General features: G+C 48.2%; 1 protein-coding gene across 5 annotated transcripts in view; it reads left to right on the top strand.

The window, feature by feature from the left end:
- The window catches only part of LOC135916315 (uncharacterized), a 40,471-nt gene that overhangs the window by 24,461 nt on the left and 1,568 nt on the right, over positions 1-14,442 (top strand). The window contains exons 3-6 of one of the 5 annotated variants that reach the window (XM_070540391.1): positions 139-247; positions 1,923-2,081; positions 4,177-4,372; positions 12,724-12,941. In XM_070540391.1, the coding sequence (XP_070396492.1) occupies positions 159-247; positions 1,923-2,081; positions 4,177-4,372; positions 12,724-12,941 (662 nt within the window). In that variant the 5' untranslated portion in view covers positions 139-158. Of the gene's footprint in view, positions 1-138; positions 248-1,922; positions 2,124-4,176; positions 4,373-12,723; positions 12,942-14,442 lie in introns of those variants that run through there. The other 4 variants (XM_070540389.1, XM_070540392.1, XM_070540393.1 and 1 more) reach the window with 4 other exon arrangements.

The following is a 14,442-nucleotide window of genomic DNA, read 5'->3' as shown; positions in this document are numbered from 1 at the left end:
TTGCGTTGTATATTTCGCTGCATGTTCGGCTGAAATTGAGTCCTGGGACATTACCTGGTATTTGCTTTCTCTTCTTCTTTCTCATGCTGCGTGCATGCTAGTCTGCGCCCGTAGTGGGCATGGGCCATTATATCGCAGAACGGGAACACGGAGCCATCATGGAGCCACGAAATCAGTTGCCTGGACACCCGAAAGAAATGACCCGTCCGGCCGGCCTCTGGAGTCGTTTGCTGGAACTCTTATTGTGGTATGTCAGAAATCCTTCCCAGTATTTATTAAGATTCGTTCTTCGCAGTTCTATTCTATTCTTATAGTCAGAGTCGTTAAAGGTCGTTAAGACTTGCGGTAATTGAGGCGGAGAGCCGCTCGGACGACTGACGAAAAGCAAGAAGGAAAAGATCGAATCACCGCTACCTGTGCTTCTTCTTTTCCTTTGTATTGACTTCCATGCACAAACTATGGGAGACAGAGTGACACGGGATGCGAACTTGCAGAAACCTAATTTACAGAAACCGCAATGTGCTTAAACCTAATGTACAACATCTGACCTATTTGCCCCGAATGAATCAACACTGTGGCGCTTCGGTTTATTTGCGTATAATAAAACTTTTTGCGTCACCGTGTAAAATTTTCCATCACTTTGGGCACGTTCACGGCATTGTTCTGCCAACCCGTCTTTGCCGAGTATCAGTTTTAGCGACATTATTAAGCTCCCGTTGCATGCTGCCGCGATTTTCGACCAGACAACACAAGCTAAGTAAGCAAAAGCGGACCAATCGCGCACGCCAGCACCACCCTCTTCATCCGTTTGTCCGCCTTAATTGCAGTGGCTCGGCCCCATCGAATCCCTTTCCACTTGAGCGTGCTCGTGGCCTCTTGTCCGCACAATTAGATAAGACAAGCCGCTGACTGTAGCCGATGTTAGTCGTTTTTAAAGAAAACAAAAGTAAGCTCCTATAAGCGACGAGTGCGTTTGATAGGTTTGCTCAGACAACCCTGCGGGTCACCGCCCGATGCTTGCGTTGGCAGTTACGCAAACTTCACGTCAGGAGATAGGAATAAAAAAAAATATTAGAATAGCCCTAACTATGTTGAAAGGAGAAAATGGAGGCCAAAGCGTAGTGCAAAAACTAATTATCCAAACATCGCTGCTCATTGCCCAAATAGGTCCACCGCCTCGGCGCTAACGCTTCTATATAGCAGGCCAGTGCAGTCCGCTTTTATGACGTCATGATACCTGAACACAAATTTACACTTCAATGCCAACGCCTCTTAGCACAAGACCTGTGCAGTTCGATCTGTGATGCCACAATGTTTCCCGCTTACCATAGAATCTAATGGGGACGCTACTGAGTAAGCCAACGCCACCAAGATAGCACAAGGTCTGCTCATTCCAATCGATGACGTCATGCTACCTGGCCTGCCTGCCATAGAGTCCAACGGGGCTGCTCGCGAGTCGCGGTGGTGATTGTGACATCAACACCATCGTGACGCCAGCCTTTGCAATCAAATTAAGGGTGAGGTAACACGACGGCCATGAATCGAAGTGAACTGGCCTTTTGCAATCTATGTGGTGTTGATAAGCCGCCGTGGTTCTCTGTCAGGCCGCCTCTGGTCAGGCCGATCCACGCAATAGAAATTTCGGTCTAGGTGGCACGATATTATAAAGCAGTGTGCATAGGTATGCTTATCCATGAGCCACTGCCAAAGCAGGTTTTGACGAAAGAGTAACGTTAAAATCACCGCGGCCTTGTTGGGAGCATTCGATGCATTCTATGGCATTCGGGCAAGATAGCATGACCTTACGAATCGAAGAGCACCAGCCTTGATGGGTTATCTAGGAGACATTTGGCCCATCACGGCAATAATTTGATTATTCGAACATTGCAGTGACTGTGATATATTCCAATCTCGTTCTTTAGGTTAAACGTGGTCCTGGCTGTCCTAACGTTCTTCGTAGCTGGAATGACAATCGACCGCTATTTGAAGTTCTCTGGAACTGGAACCTACAAACAGATGCACGTTCCGGCGCAGAGGGAGCATCTTCCAAAGAGCTTCTACGACTCGGACGAACTTTCTGGGTACAGCTATGATATAGTGCCGGACATACTGCACTTGGTTAGGTAAGACGGATAATTTGACAAGCCTAACACTTCTTCTGGCTATCATACAGCTCTCTATACTATTCAAAGGGGGCGAGTAGTGAAATTATCACTCCCTGTTCTGCTTAGAACTGAAGACAGGGATATCAATGCTTTAGGGCTCGGTTTAACCCTTTAAGGCGCCTTGTACACAATTGTGTACATTGTACTTCTGGTGTTTTTTTTTTTCGTTTAGGGCGCGCAATTTTCTATTAGGTTGGCTTTAGCACATTCCCAAACTTTAAACTGACAACCATGTGCATTTTGGGCACCATCTGTCGCATTTCGGTGAAGATGTTCATATCAAAACAAGAATTGGCGGACGCCAGAGCAGCAAAGAGCGGCGAGTCAAGTTCTTATTTTTTTTAGAGTCACTTTTTTTTATTGTGGCAAGCGAAAAAAAATTAGACGCGCTTGTGCATCATATGAAGTACCGAGGAGTGATAATTTTATCCTTTCTGAGGAGATGACCGAACGCTAACGCTCGCACGCGCATGTGTACACGATTGTGTACAAAGCGCCATGGTCGCTGCAGAAATGAAGAACGCTGAGAGTTGCTTTGATTTTCTTTCCAGGTTTTTTCACCATTCGTCGTTCTTTCTACAATGCAAACAAGTATAAGAAAACCCAAAAGACAGCTGAAAGGCTTTTGGAGCTCATTGCTGATAAATGTTTCAGACGTTGGGGAAAGTGACGAAGAAGAAGCCACGTGCGAAGCGACCGACGCCTGCGTTGCAGCTGCGTTCACCCACCTCACAGAAGAGGAAGACGCTGCTGCAGGGGAAACGCAAGCTGAAGAAGTGTACACAGAGTGTTTTTTCCTTTTGTGAACCTGGGTATCTGGAATTCTTGGCTGGACTACCACTGTGACAATCAAACGCTGCCTGGAGCTAAACTCCTATATTTGATGAATTTTCGCTTGTTTGCAAGCTGCCGAAGCATTAATTAAATCGGTGCTACCCGAGAAAAAGCGTGGAAGGCCCTCTCTTGCAGAGATCCAAGCACCACAACCAAAGATATGGCAAAAAAGCAAGAATATCGCGTCCTTGCACCGACGCGCACTACGACTCCTTTGACCATTGGTCCGAATCCCGCGACCAGAACGTGCGAATTAGGTGCAAGCTCGAGAAGTGCACATGAGGCACCCGCATATTCTGCATGAAATGCGCCGTGCAACTGTGCCTGACGAAAGAGAGCAATTGCTTTCTCGCATTCCACAAGTGAATTTTGTGACCACCGAGGCGCTGTGTACACAATTGTGTACGATGTTGCAAATAATAAAGTTTCATAATAACTTTCAAGAATTCGATGGTTTTGTGTTTCTTAGGTCCCAAAAAGAATGTTTATATATAAAAAGATTTTTTTCTATGCATAATTGCAAGTGGCGCCTGAAAGGGTTAAAGCAAATCATTCTTTGCGGACACTCCCGGGTAGTCCTGACCATGCCTGCGTGCTTCGGTCTGCCGAATGACTCATAGGTAGGACACCGCTGTCAGCATTATTAACCTTGCTTATGTTCACGTTGATGGCCATAGTTTTTTACGGAACTACTCAGTGACAAAACGCGAGGTACCAAAGTCCACTCAGTGCAGTAAATGTACGTCATGCCGAGCCCAATATCTTCGTTAAATAAAATCTTGTTATGCGAATTTTCTGGGTAGATGTTTGACACATCAGCTTTCGCCGATCTTCGGCCGAGGAAACCGCTGTTTACTGTTGCGCTGTCTGCAGGATCGGCCCTGACAAGTATGCGCATCCAGCCTGGATATATTGTCGAAGCAAAGCGGGCCCCTGCCACAAACAGTATTAAGTGCGCTCGCATGCGTCGCGCGGTTTGTGCAATACGCTTTGAAGAGTACAACCAGTTGCGTGGCATTTATAAATGCGTGGCATTTATTTACCCGCTTCACGAAAGCTCCACTATCACGGGGCCGAGAAAGATGTTGATTGTCTTGTTTTTGTCGGCTTTCCAAGCTTGTAATGCTGCCTTGAAAGGTAATAACTGTTAAATGCAATATTCTTGATATCTGCGCAGGTACAATGCGACCGAAGTGGACTTTATTGACGTGGTGGCCTTCCGCTCCATGTATCTGAACCACCGGCCCGAAAAGATATACGTTCACTGCAGTCCTTGCGGCTTTCAAGGCAACTACACTCGCTTTCTGGAAGGCATCAACTTCACCTTCATCCCAGCTGTTTTCCCCACAGAGGTTTTCGGCATTCCGATAAAGGTAAACGAACGTGCTGCAGCCAGAAAGCATTAAGACCCTACCAGTTATATATTTCCCTCAAGAACCACTCGAGGAAACTATGGCGCTGCTATCGTGTCGCTACCTTGGGAAGGATTCGTATTGGGAAATAGATTTGTCTAGTCTTTGTGCTTTTTGCTTCTGACGTTCTTGCAGCGGTGTTTATCATGGTTTCTTCAGTAGAATTTTTAGCCTACAGTAGGTTTTAGGATACATGAGGAGTATCTCCCACACGCATAAGGACTTAAAAGGGCGTCTTGTTGGGCGAGTTGGTCACAATTCATCTTGGCTACTAGGCGCGAAAACACACGCAAAACAAGGAAGGAGACGGGACAGAGATGGGAGGATAGAGCTCTGTCCCATCTCCTTCCTTGTGTCGTGTGTGTATTCGCACGTAGTAGCCACGATGCATAAGGACTTGAAAGTATTGTACTTCTAGCGCAATACTTGCTGAAAATTATCAGTTTGCAAAGCCACAAAGCCATTTGAAGCCAAAAAGAAAAAAAAACATTACGTTTACGCTATACACTCTATAAATAGTTGAACGCTTTAGCGTGTAGGTTTGCCACACAACAATATTCGTCATCCATGTTTCTTGCGCTTCCTTTAGTGAAAACGCTGTGCTCGGTACTAGAAGCAGCGAGCTTGCCTAGTGCGTTGTCAACCACGTCGGCTAACATCGCGACGGCTTCCTGGAGACAACCTGTCATATACGCAGAATGTGCACGTATGCTCGAATTCACTGACCATCGAGGGTGTATTGATATACCCGATGAATGACGAACGAGGGCCCTATTTCGCGGAGACGCGATGTGTCTGACACACGGTCTCCCTTGGATGGCCTTCAATTCTTCTCGGTGGACGCATCACTTTTCTCCGGTGTTGTGTTTTTCCGCGATGTGCATGCGCGCTTTAGGGCCACTCCGAGTGAAAAAGTAGATCGCTGGCTCCGCTTTCCTTTGCACTGTGGCTGCCGGTTGCTCTTAAACGCAAAATAGTGTGCTCTTTGCTCAGCGTGCGTGAGTAATAAATCGCCATGTTGGGGCCAGCCTCCTGCAGTTAAACCAGGAGATTACTCTACGTTTTTTTTCTCTACTGCCGCATGAGTAGAACGGGCACTCTACTCTCTCTCAGAAGGGCATAGTGAAAAGAACATTTCACTCCACTCGACATTTTGAGAGAGTAAAACACTCCTTCCAAGAGCAAATCGGTCCCTTTACTCCTGCAATACTATCCCTAGTCTTTAGACTGTAGTAAACCTGTGTGAAGTAGTTGTCATTTCAATGCTCGCTGAGCCAACACTATAGAAGAATTAGTACACAGCAGCACAGCAGCTAACTATGGTAAGTTTTGAAGGAAGGACGCATATGCATGCCATATGCATAGCCAGGGATTACGAGTATTTGAGCGCACCACTGCCATGCGTCACCCCGGGAGCTCTTGCATTCGAAATTCCCACGATGACGCATGCACTGCGTCATAGCCGTACGTGTAGCCAATGAAGAAGTTGAATCGAGTTAAATGTATTTACCGCAAGTTGGTCACGAACGAGCAAAATCGCGCTCATCCTGCCACTTTATTCGATTCGGATTCATCACATGCGCGTGTCAGGGCCCATCCACACGCGCTTGGTTTTAGCATGCTCATATGCAACATCCTGCGTTTGATTTTGTGACTGCTTCGTAAGGATATCAATCCTGTTAATCGTTGTACTGGATTAGACATCTTGCATTCACAAGATTAATTATTATATTCACATACTCATTCCTATGGAAAAACGTTTTTGGTTGTTTCGAGACGTCCGGAACGGTTCGGGACGCTTTTCTTGCCACGGAAGAAAAGTGCCTTTCATTCTGGACGTGTAGTTGGGCTCGTAGGATCTCTTTCCTCCCGATACTTAGAAAAGGTGTTTATTTTTTCATAAGCTATTCACGGAAAACGACTTTTCCTCGTAGAAACATTGCGTTTCGTACTCATAATAGTCATTTACGCGTTTCTTTAAAATATGGTCATGAAACTCACGTTATTAAGAGCAACTCGTCTAGAAACTCCTTTGCAAGATACCGCGTTTGCTGCGCCTGCATTCTTTTCATGAAGATTCTGCATATCCTTAATGAAGCACCGTGTATGTGAAATACTCTAAGGTGATTGACAGGATTGTCTTCATAGGTCGCACTACAGATGAAGACTAAAAATTACTAAGTGCATGGACGATGTCCTCAAAAGCACTTGAATATATTTGCCTTATATAGTTTAGGTTCCTCAGTATATTTCATTATTACTCAATGTGCTCTAGTAGGAAGTGTTGGCACAAAAAGGTGTTCGTTCTTGCTATAGATTACCCAAACTACCCTTTAGCAAACGTACTAGCCATTCAGCGCCTTATTCTACCGCTAGAGCACGTTGCGATGCGCAAAATTAGAACCCGTATAGGAAACTATGCTGAGCCTGACTTATAGCTATGCTATATGTTGCAACCTATAGCGTTGATGGCAAACATGAAATTATGTGGCTAAACATGCACCCAGGCTCAGCAATATTATTGTAATGAAGAAGAAGAGCACAAGGATAAGGCCAGCCAGATCGGCTGTTCCATGCCTGCAGTGCAACCAGTGGGCTGGCCGGATGGGCAGTGCTTAGCACGAGTGTGAGTAGTTGGGTCAACAAGCTGTTCCGGCTCTTCGTCACCTGCTTTCTCGGGTACGAACAGACGCTCCATCTGAACTGTTCCATACATCCTATTACAATTGCTGGAAGGTGCGGGGTATACGAAAACATCTACACCTTATAACTCTGGTCCCAGACTCTGCTCGCGTCATGCGTGACTCTCCCCAGTCGACGTCGCCGTCACTCTTCATTGCCTGCTCTGGCGCTGTCCCGCAAAGCCATCCAGCGGTTTTCAGTGGTACGGATGATCAGGGCGTCAATGACTGGTTGTCTAACTACGAACGGGTGAGCTTGTACAATCAATCTAACGATACCGCCAAGTTGAATGCCGTCATCTTCTACCTTGCGAGAGTGGCTCACCTGTGGTTTAAGAATCACGAAGCCGACTTTCAGTCCTGGTCTGCGTTGAAGACGAGTTTCGCTGAAGATTTCGGTTGCCCCACCGTTTCCAAGTTGCGCGCCGAGCAGTGGTTACGAGAGAGAGCGCAGCAACCCGGTGATACATTCACCTGGTATATTGAAGAGGTTCATGACCCATGCAAACGTTTGGATGCTTTTATGCCCGAAAATGACAAATTGAAGCACATATTGAAGGGCATCGCCGATGACATTTTGAGGGCCATCGCCGATGACAGAGTCCTTGCACCGTAGCAGAGCTCATAAATAGTGCCAAAGCTACGACGAGTTGAGGAGGCAGCGCGATTTCACCAGGCGCCCGTCAGTGACTGAAGAGGCCGTCTCTTCCATGATAGTCTTCTCTGATTGGTCGGCCCTGCTAACACGAATTTTTGCTTTCCCGCCGGAGGAAGTTGCATGTCAGCTTTCTCTACTACCCTTCGCGGAGCTATCCGAACAGCAGCCCCTGCCGCAAGAGCCTCCGACACACCTCGCCCCTACGATCCGGCAGGTTATTGAAGACCAAGTTGCTGAGGCTCTACGAATGCAGCATCAGCAGTACCCTATCACCGCGACACTTGCGCATTCCTCACCGCTCTTCCTCCTCGTCAACCACTCGTTGAGCTGCATTCACGGCCGCTACCACCCTTTCATCATCCCGTTCATTGACCTGCTCCAGCTCTTGCTAATCCTTGGCGCGCGCAAGACAACAGGCCCATATGTTATGCCTGTGGTATTCACGGCCATGTTGCACGACTCTGCCACCGACGAATGTTGCACTCTGATGCGTTTGCGAAGTCGCCTCCCTACGCCGACCTGCAACCTTTCCCTACACTTGTTTTAGTCGGCAGTGGAACAGGCCACCAGCCGAGCGTCCGGTACTCACACGCGGTTCACCTTCCCCGTGTGGCCGCTAGTTGAGCCCCATGCGTAGGCTCCCTTCACCCACGCAAGAGGAAAACTAAGCGCCACATTTCAGGAGGCAGCAACTGCGTCGCCATATATCTGTACGAGTCCGCGATTGTCGTGTTGGAACGATGTCAACCTTACAGTTGGCGGCGTCCCTACCTTTGCGCTAATTATTACTGGAGCAGCCATGTCCTTCCTAAATGAACGCCTCTCTCGCGCTTTACAAAACGTTACGACGCCACTTTATGGGTTTTCTCTTCGCACAGCAAGCGCCCAACCACTTCAGCCTTCACAGCAGGATGCACAGCTAGAGTTGTTACTCAGGGCGTTCTCAATATTGTGGAGTTTGGGGTTCTGCAGTCCTGCTACCACGACGCGATACTTGGGTGGGACTTTCTTTCGCGAATTGATGCCGTCATCAATATCACCCGCGCTGAAGTCGAATTCTCGCCTCTGTGTGACGTGCCCCTTGTCGGCGCCACTTCACTTCCCTCTAAGCTAGTCCTTCGGGAAGACATCGCCATACCGCCGTACTCGTCTGCAATTGTTCCAGTCTTCTGCGGCGCTGTCCTCTTCACTCCTTCGGAACTCCTAATAACCCACAAAGACGTTCCCCTCCTTTTCACCACACTTGACATTTCAGCTTGTTTCAGCTCTATCGTTGTCTCCAATCCACTTCCTACAGCACATGGCCGTCTTCAGCCTCTTGATGACATGTTTATGACGGACGTGCCGGATGCCTCGTATGCAGAGCTCACTTACTTCTGTGCCCTTTCCACTTCTGCTCCGCCATCACCTGATTTATTCACGCCTTACATTGCAGATGACCTTACTTCCGAACAGCGCTCCCAGCTTCTTGACTTGCTTGCCCAGTTCCGTTCTTCTAGTGATATCACTGAGCCTATTCTGGGTCTCACGACACCCGTCAGCCACCACATCGACACTAGCTCAAACGCGCCATTGCGGCATCGCCCGTACGGCGTCTCCCCCAAGGAGCTTCAGGTGATCACTGAGCTCGTGGACGACATGCTTCAGGCGGCGTCATTCGACCTTCCAATAGCCCATGGGCAGCAGCGGTGCTTCTCGTCAGAAATAGAAAGATCATTCCATTCTGTTGTGCGTTGATTATCGCCGTCTTAATAAGATAACGCGAAAAGACATCTACCTTCTACAGCGCATTGACGACGCTCAGGACAGCCTGCAAGGCGCTGAATTCTTCTCTTCGTTGGATTGGTCTACTGGCAGGTCCCAATGTCAGCAGTTGGTCGCCCTAACACTGCATTCATTACTCCAAATGGCTTATACGAATTTATTGTGATGCCATTTGGCCTATGCAATGCGCTTGCTATGTTTGAACGAATGATCGACAATACCATGCGCGGCCTAAATGGAGCACGTGTTTATGCTGCCTCGACGACATCCTTGTGTTCGCCTCTGATTTCAGCACGCATCTTCTTCGGCTTTGGCAAGTGCTGATGATTCTAGGTCACCTCGTATCGCAAGACGGCATTTGCTCCGACCCATCAAAACTTCGCGCTGTGGCAGAGTTTCCTAAACCTAAGGCGCTCAAAGAACTTTGCGCCTTCGTCGGCCTCTATTCTTACTTCTGACGCTTCGTTCTCAATTTTGCCTCGATTATATCGCCTCTGACACAGCTCTTAAGTGGCGCCAACGACCTATCCTCCTGGTTTCATGCATGCGACACCGCGTTCGTGGCCTTACGCCATCTCCTGACGTCACCGCCTATACTGCGACACTACGACCCCACCGCCCCAAGTGAAGTGCATACCGAGGCCAGTGGTATGCGTCTTGGCGCTGTTCTTGCGCCGCGCAAGCCTGGATACTCTGAGTACGTCGCTCCTTACGCCAGTCGTGCGGTGACCAAAGCGGAACGCAATTACAGCGTCACAGGAAAAGAATGCCTGGCCATCATTTCGGCACTCGGGAAGTTTCACCTTTATTTATACGGAAGGCCTTTCAATGTGGTTACTGACCATCCCACCCTTTGTTGGTTATACTCTTTAAAAGCCCCGTCTGGACGCCTTGCCCGCTGGGCTCTGTGCATTGAAGAATACGACATACACGTCATCTACCGCTCACGTCACCAGCTCACTGACGCTGACGCTCTGTGCCTCTCTCCGCTGCCAGCCGACACGACTACATCCCCCCCCGCTGAAGCGGTATCCTCGGTCGACATCGACACTTTCGCATCAGAACAGCGCAAGGATCCTTGGGTGGCCTCTCTTTTGGATCTCCTTTCTGGCTCGCCTGCATCTCCCATCTCCCGCTCCCTGCTGTCTAGGATAACCTATTGTATCGACACAACTACCAGCCCCATGCTCGCAAGTGACTCCTGGTTATCCCTAGGACTTTTCGTTCCGACATTTGCGCATCCTTTCATACTGACCCACAATGTGCGCACGCAGGCGTTTTGAAGACGTATGAGCCCATGCGGCAACGTTACTACAGGGGAGGAATGTTTGTTTTTGTCCAAAAATTTGTCCGCTCGTGCCAGCACCCACCCTTTGTTGGTTATACTCTTTAAAAGCCCCGCCTGGACGCCTTGCCCGCTGGACTCTGCGCATTCAAGAATACGACATACACGTCATCTACCGCTCACGTCACCAGCTCACTGACGCTCACGCTCTGTGCCTCTCTCCGCTGCCAGCGCACCCTTTCTTGGTTATACTCTTTTAAAGCCCCGTCTGGACGCCTTGCCCACTGGACTCTGTGCTTGAAGAATACGGGTAGGACTTTCTTTCGCGAAGGAATGCCGTCATCGATTGTACCCGTGCTGAAGTCGAATTATCGCCTCTGTGTAAAGTGTGCCTTGTCGGCGCAACTTCTATTCCCTGTAAGCTAGTCCTTCGACAAGACATCGCCATACCGTCGTACTCGTCTGCCGTTGTTCCCGTCTTCTGCGGCGCTGTCCTCTTCACTCCTTCGGAACTCCTCATAACCCACAAAGACGTTCCCCTCCTTTTCACCACACTTCACATTCCGTCACTTGACAGAGTCCAGCGGGCAAGGCGTCCAGACGGGGCTTTTAAAGAGTATAACCAACAAAGGGTGGGCTGGGTGGAATACGGCGGATATTTGCCAACGCCGCAAATATCCGCCTCATCAGGGCCACGGTTTATTGGAGTCACTTCCGTGCCCTGCTCGTGCCTTCGACCGTGTGGGAATTGACCTGTACGGTCCGCTACAACTACCACCCGCTTGCAAACAATGGATTATTGTCGCAGTTGATCAACTCACACGCTGTGCTGAAACCACCGCTCTACCTGCAGTGACACCACTGACGCTGCCTCCTTACTGCTCCATCGTTTCATTCTTCGTCATGGCCCACCTCGGGAGCTGCTGAGTAATAGAAGCCATGTGTTTTTGTCGCAGGTGGCTCAAGCTTGCTGAATGCTGCCTAGTTCACCGGTCCACTACGGCGCACCATCCTCAAGCTAGCGGGCTTACGCAGTATTTCAATCGTACCCTTGTTGATATGCTCACCGTGTATACGTTTCATCGGAGCATACAAACTGGGACATCATCCTCCCATTTGTCACGTATGCATACAGTACGGCTGCACAAAGTACTACAGGATTTTCACCATTCTTTCTTCTTTACGGTCACAATCCTTCCCATACCGTCGATACGGTTTTGGGGTATAAACGAGACACGTGAGACTGTGCTCCCGTTTCACCCGTCGCCCGATACGCCGAGGAATGCCGTCAATTGGCCCGAAAGTTCACCTCCGCCGACTTCGCAATCCCAACTTCGCTCCCGGCACACTTCTCTTGTTGTCCACGCCAGGACTATCGACCAAACTTCTCTCGCTGTATGATGGACCATACCGCATCGTCGAACGAACCTCTCCGTTCAAATATGTCATGCAGTCGCTTACACCGACATCCGATAAGCGCCGCCATGGACGGGATGGTGTTCACGTTCCCCGCCTGAAACAATTCTATGACCCGCTCGTGCCTACGTCACACGTCGCAAGGATGCCTCCGCTTTTGCACCGCGGGTAATTGTAATGAGGAAAAATAGCACAAGGACAAGGCCAGCCAGATCGTGTTTTCCATGCCTGCAGTGCAAGTAATGGGCCAGCCGGATCGCCAGTGCTTAGCACGAGTGTGAGCCGTTAGGGAAAGCAGCTGTTCCTGCTATGCGTCACCTACCTTCTCGGTTACGTACAGACGCTACCATCAGAACTGTTCAATACACCCCATTACATTATCTATATGAGGGACTGAATAGTACCCGAGGCACTAGTGACTAAATATAACTTACTTTTTGAATGTGACCCAGTGTAGGACTGAAATCGATGCCGAATTCCGTGCTCTACACCTGCATTTCTGACGTAGGTATCCCACCACGCTACAGACGTTCTCCGCATGAGAGTGCTGATGCGCTACGGAGGATACTACTTTGACCGAGATGTGTTCGTGATTCAATCTCTGCGACGGTTCCTGCGATACGAGGCAAGCCTCAGTTTTGGGAGCGGGGACAACATGGGAAACATGGTGATGTTCTTTCACAAGAATTCGCGCTTCCTTCGTCTCTACCTAGACACCTACCACCGGTAAGTCGGCTGCTACTTCTGTACTACTTTACTACTAGGGATACTACTTTCTCCCCTGAGAAGCGGGTTCCATAGTTCGGAGCGAATAGAATCGCCCTAGTATAGGACCCTACAACCAACATAACTGACTCCGTAGAAAGGAAAAAAAAAGGCTACTGCACAGCGCTCATGCATCCAAGCGGAAACCGCTCACGCGCCGCCATGATACAACATCTTGATGTTTGCCAGTTCACCAGGCGAATGCCCAACTTAAGCGCGAACGTATAAAACAAAAGGACGCAACAGGATTGTATATTGCAGTGGAGCAATGAAGGCTCCTGGTATTTAGGATGGTTCTCTTCTAAGGCCCAGTGCAGGGGCAGTTGAGTTCTCAGTGTGAATCAACAGCAGGCGTGGACTTCAAGAAGCGATTCATAGAAGACCCAGAGCACCGAGGATATGGGAGTCGATAAGTTAGCTAGTTTAGGGGTCCACACACTTACCCTCACACACACACATAATTAAATAAAGAAGAAGAAAATATTGGGTCTTTCTAGGAAAGAAATACGGGATGCAGCGCACATAAAATCTATACAAATATCAAGTGCAGATGTTTATTTTTGCAGTACAATCGAAGTGGTTGGGGTATATTAGGTATTTATTGCTGCATATGTGTGAATGATCGCGCATGCCACAATTCGAATTTCAACATGGCGGTGCCTTTGCGAGTGTAACAGTCTTGACCACGCACGTAGTTATCTAAAGATTGCTTTTTATATCAAATATTCTGCCATCTTCTCGTAGGTACATTGGGCAAGAGTTCTTGCGAATATGTAATACTACGAAAACTTAGTCGCAAGAAATGCATATTCCGGCAAATAACATAAAGAATGGTTGTACGAAGCAATACACTTTGCAGCAATAACTTCAACGGGACCAAAGAAAAAGGAGCTTTGCAGTCACTTTAGCATACGCTAAGGGCGATGAAGGCGAAAGCCTGGGTGATCACGAGATATTCGAGAACTTCATTGACATTCTCATTCGAAAGCGTTGTTACTTAATATTACTTGTTTGCTCCAGTTAGAGGTCGCTCGTTCGAGTGCCTTCATTAACTCTACCTTAATTGAAAGTGCCTTTATTGCCTTTGCCTTAACACCAGTGGTCATAGTTTCCACCATTACTGCACTCGAAGCCGTGGACACGTCCAGGTTAACCACGATCATTCGTGCGTCCCTGGAAGTAACAATTGTGCTGATAATTGGTGCCTAATGCTCCATTTGTACTTTAAGTAAACCATATTTCATAATGTGCAATGTAATGACAGAAGGTTGTTAACGTTTTGAATTATCTACATTGTGATCATAGTTTTAAATTTATGAGTGAAGGCGACTGTTTTCAATTCGCGAGTTATTCGAGAAGTATTTCATATTTAAATAAATTCCCTGTGGGTACTATTAAATCTGGTATTCTACTCGATTTGAAAGAGTACTATTAGCACAGGCTTATTGATTGGCTGAATTGA

Source organism: Dermacentor albipictus, chromosome 6 (genome assembly GCF_038994185.2).
Source record: "Dermacentor albipictus isolate Rhodes 1998 colony chromosome 6, USDA_Dalb.pri_finalv2, whole genome shotgun sequence".
Classification (NCBI taxonomy): domain Eukaryota; kingdom Metazoa; phylum Arthropoda; class Arachnida; order Ixodida; family Ixodidae; genus Dermacentor; species Dermacentor albipictus.
This window is presented reverse-complemented; position numbering and strand designations above follow the sequence as displayed.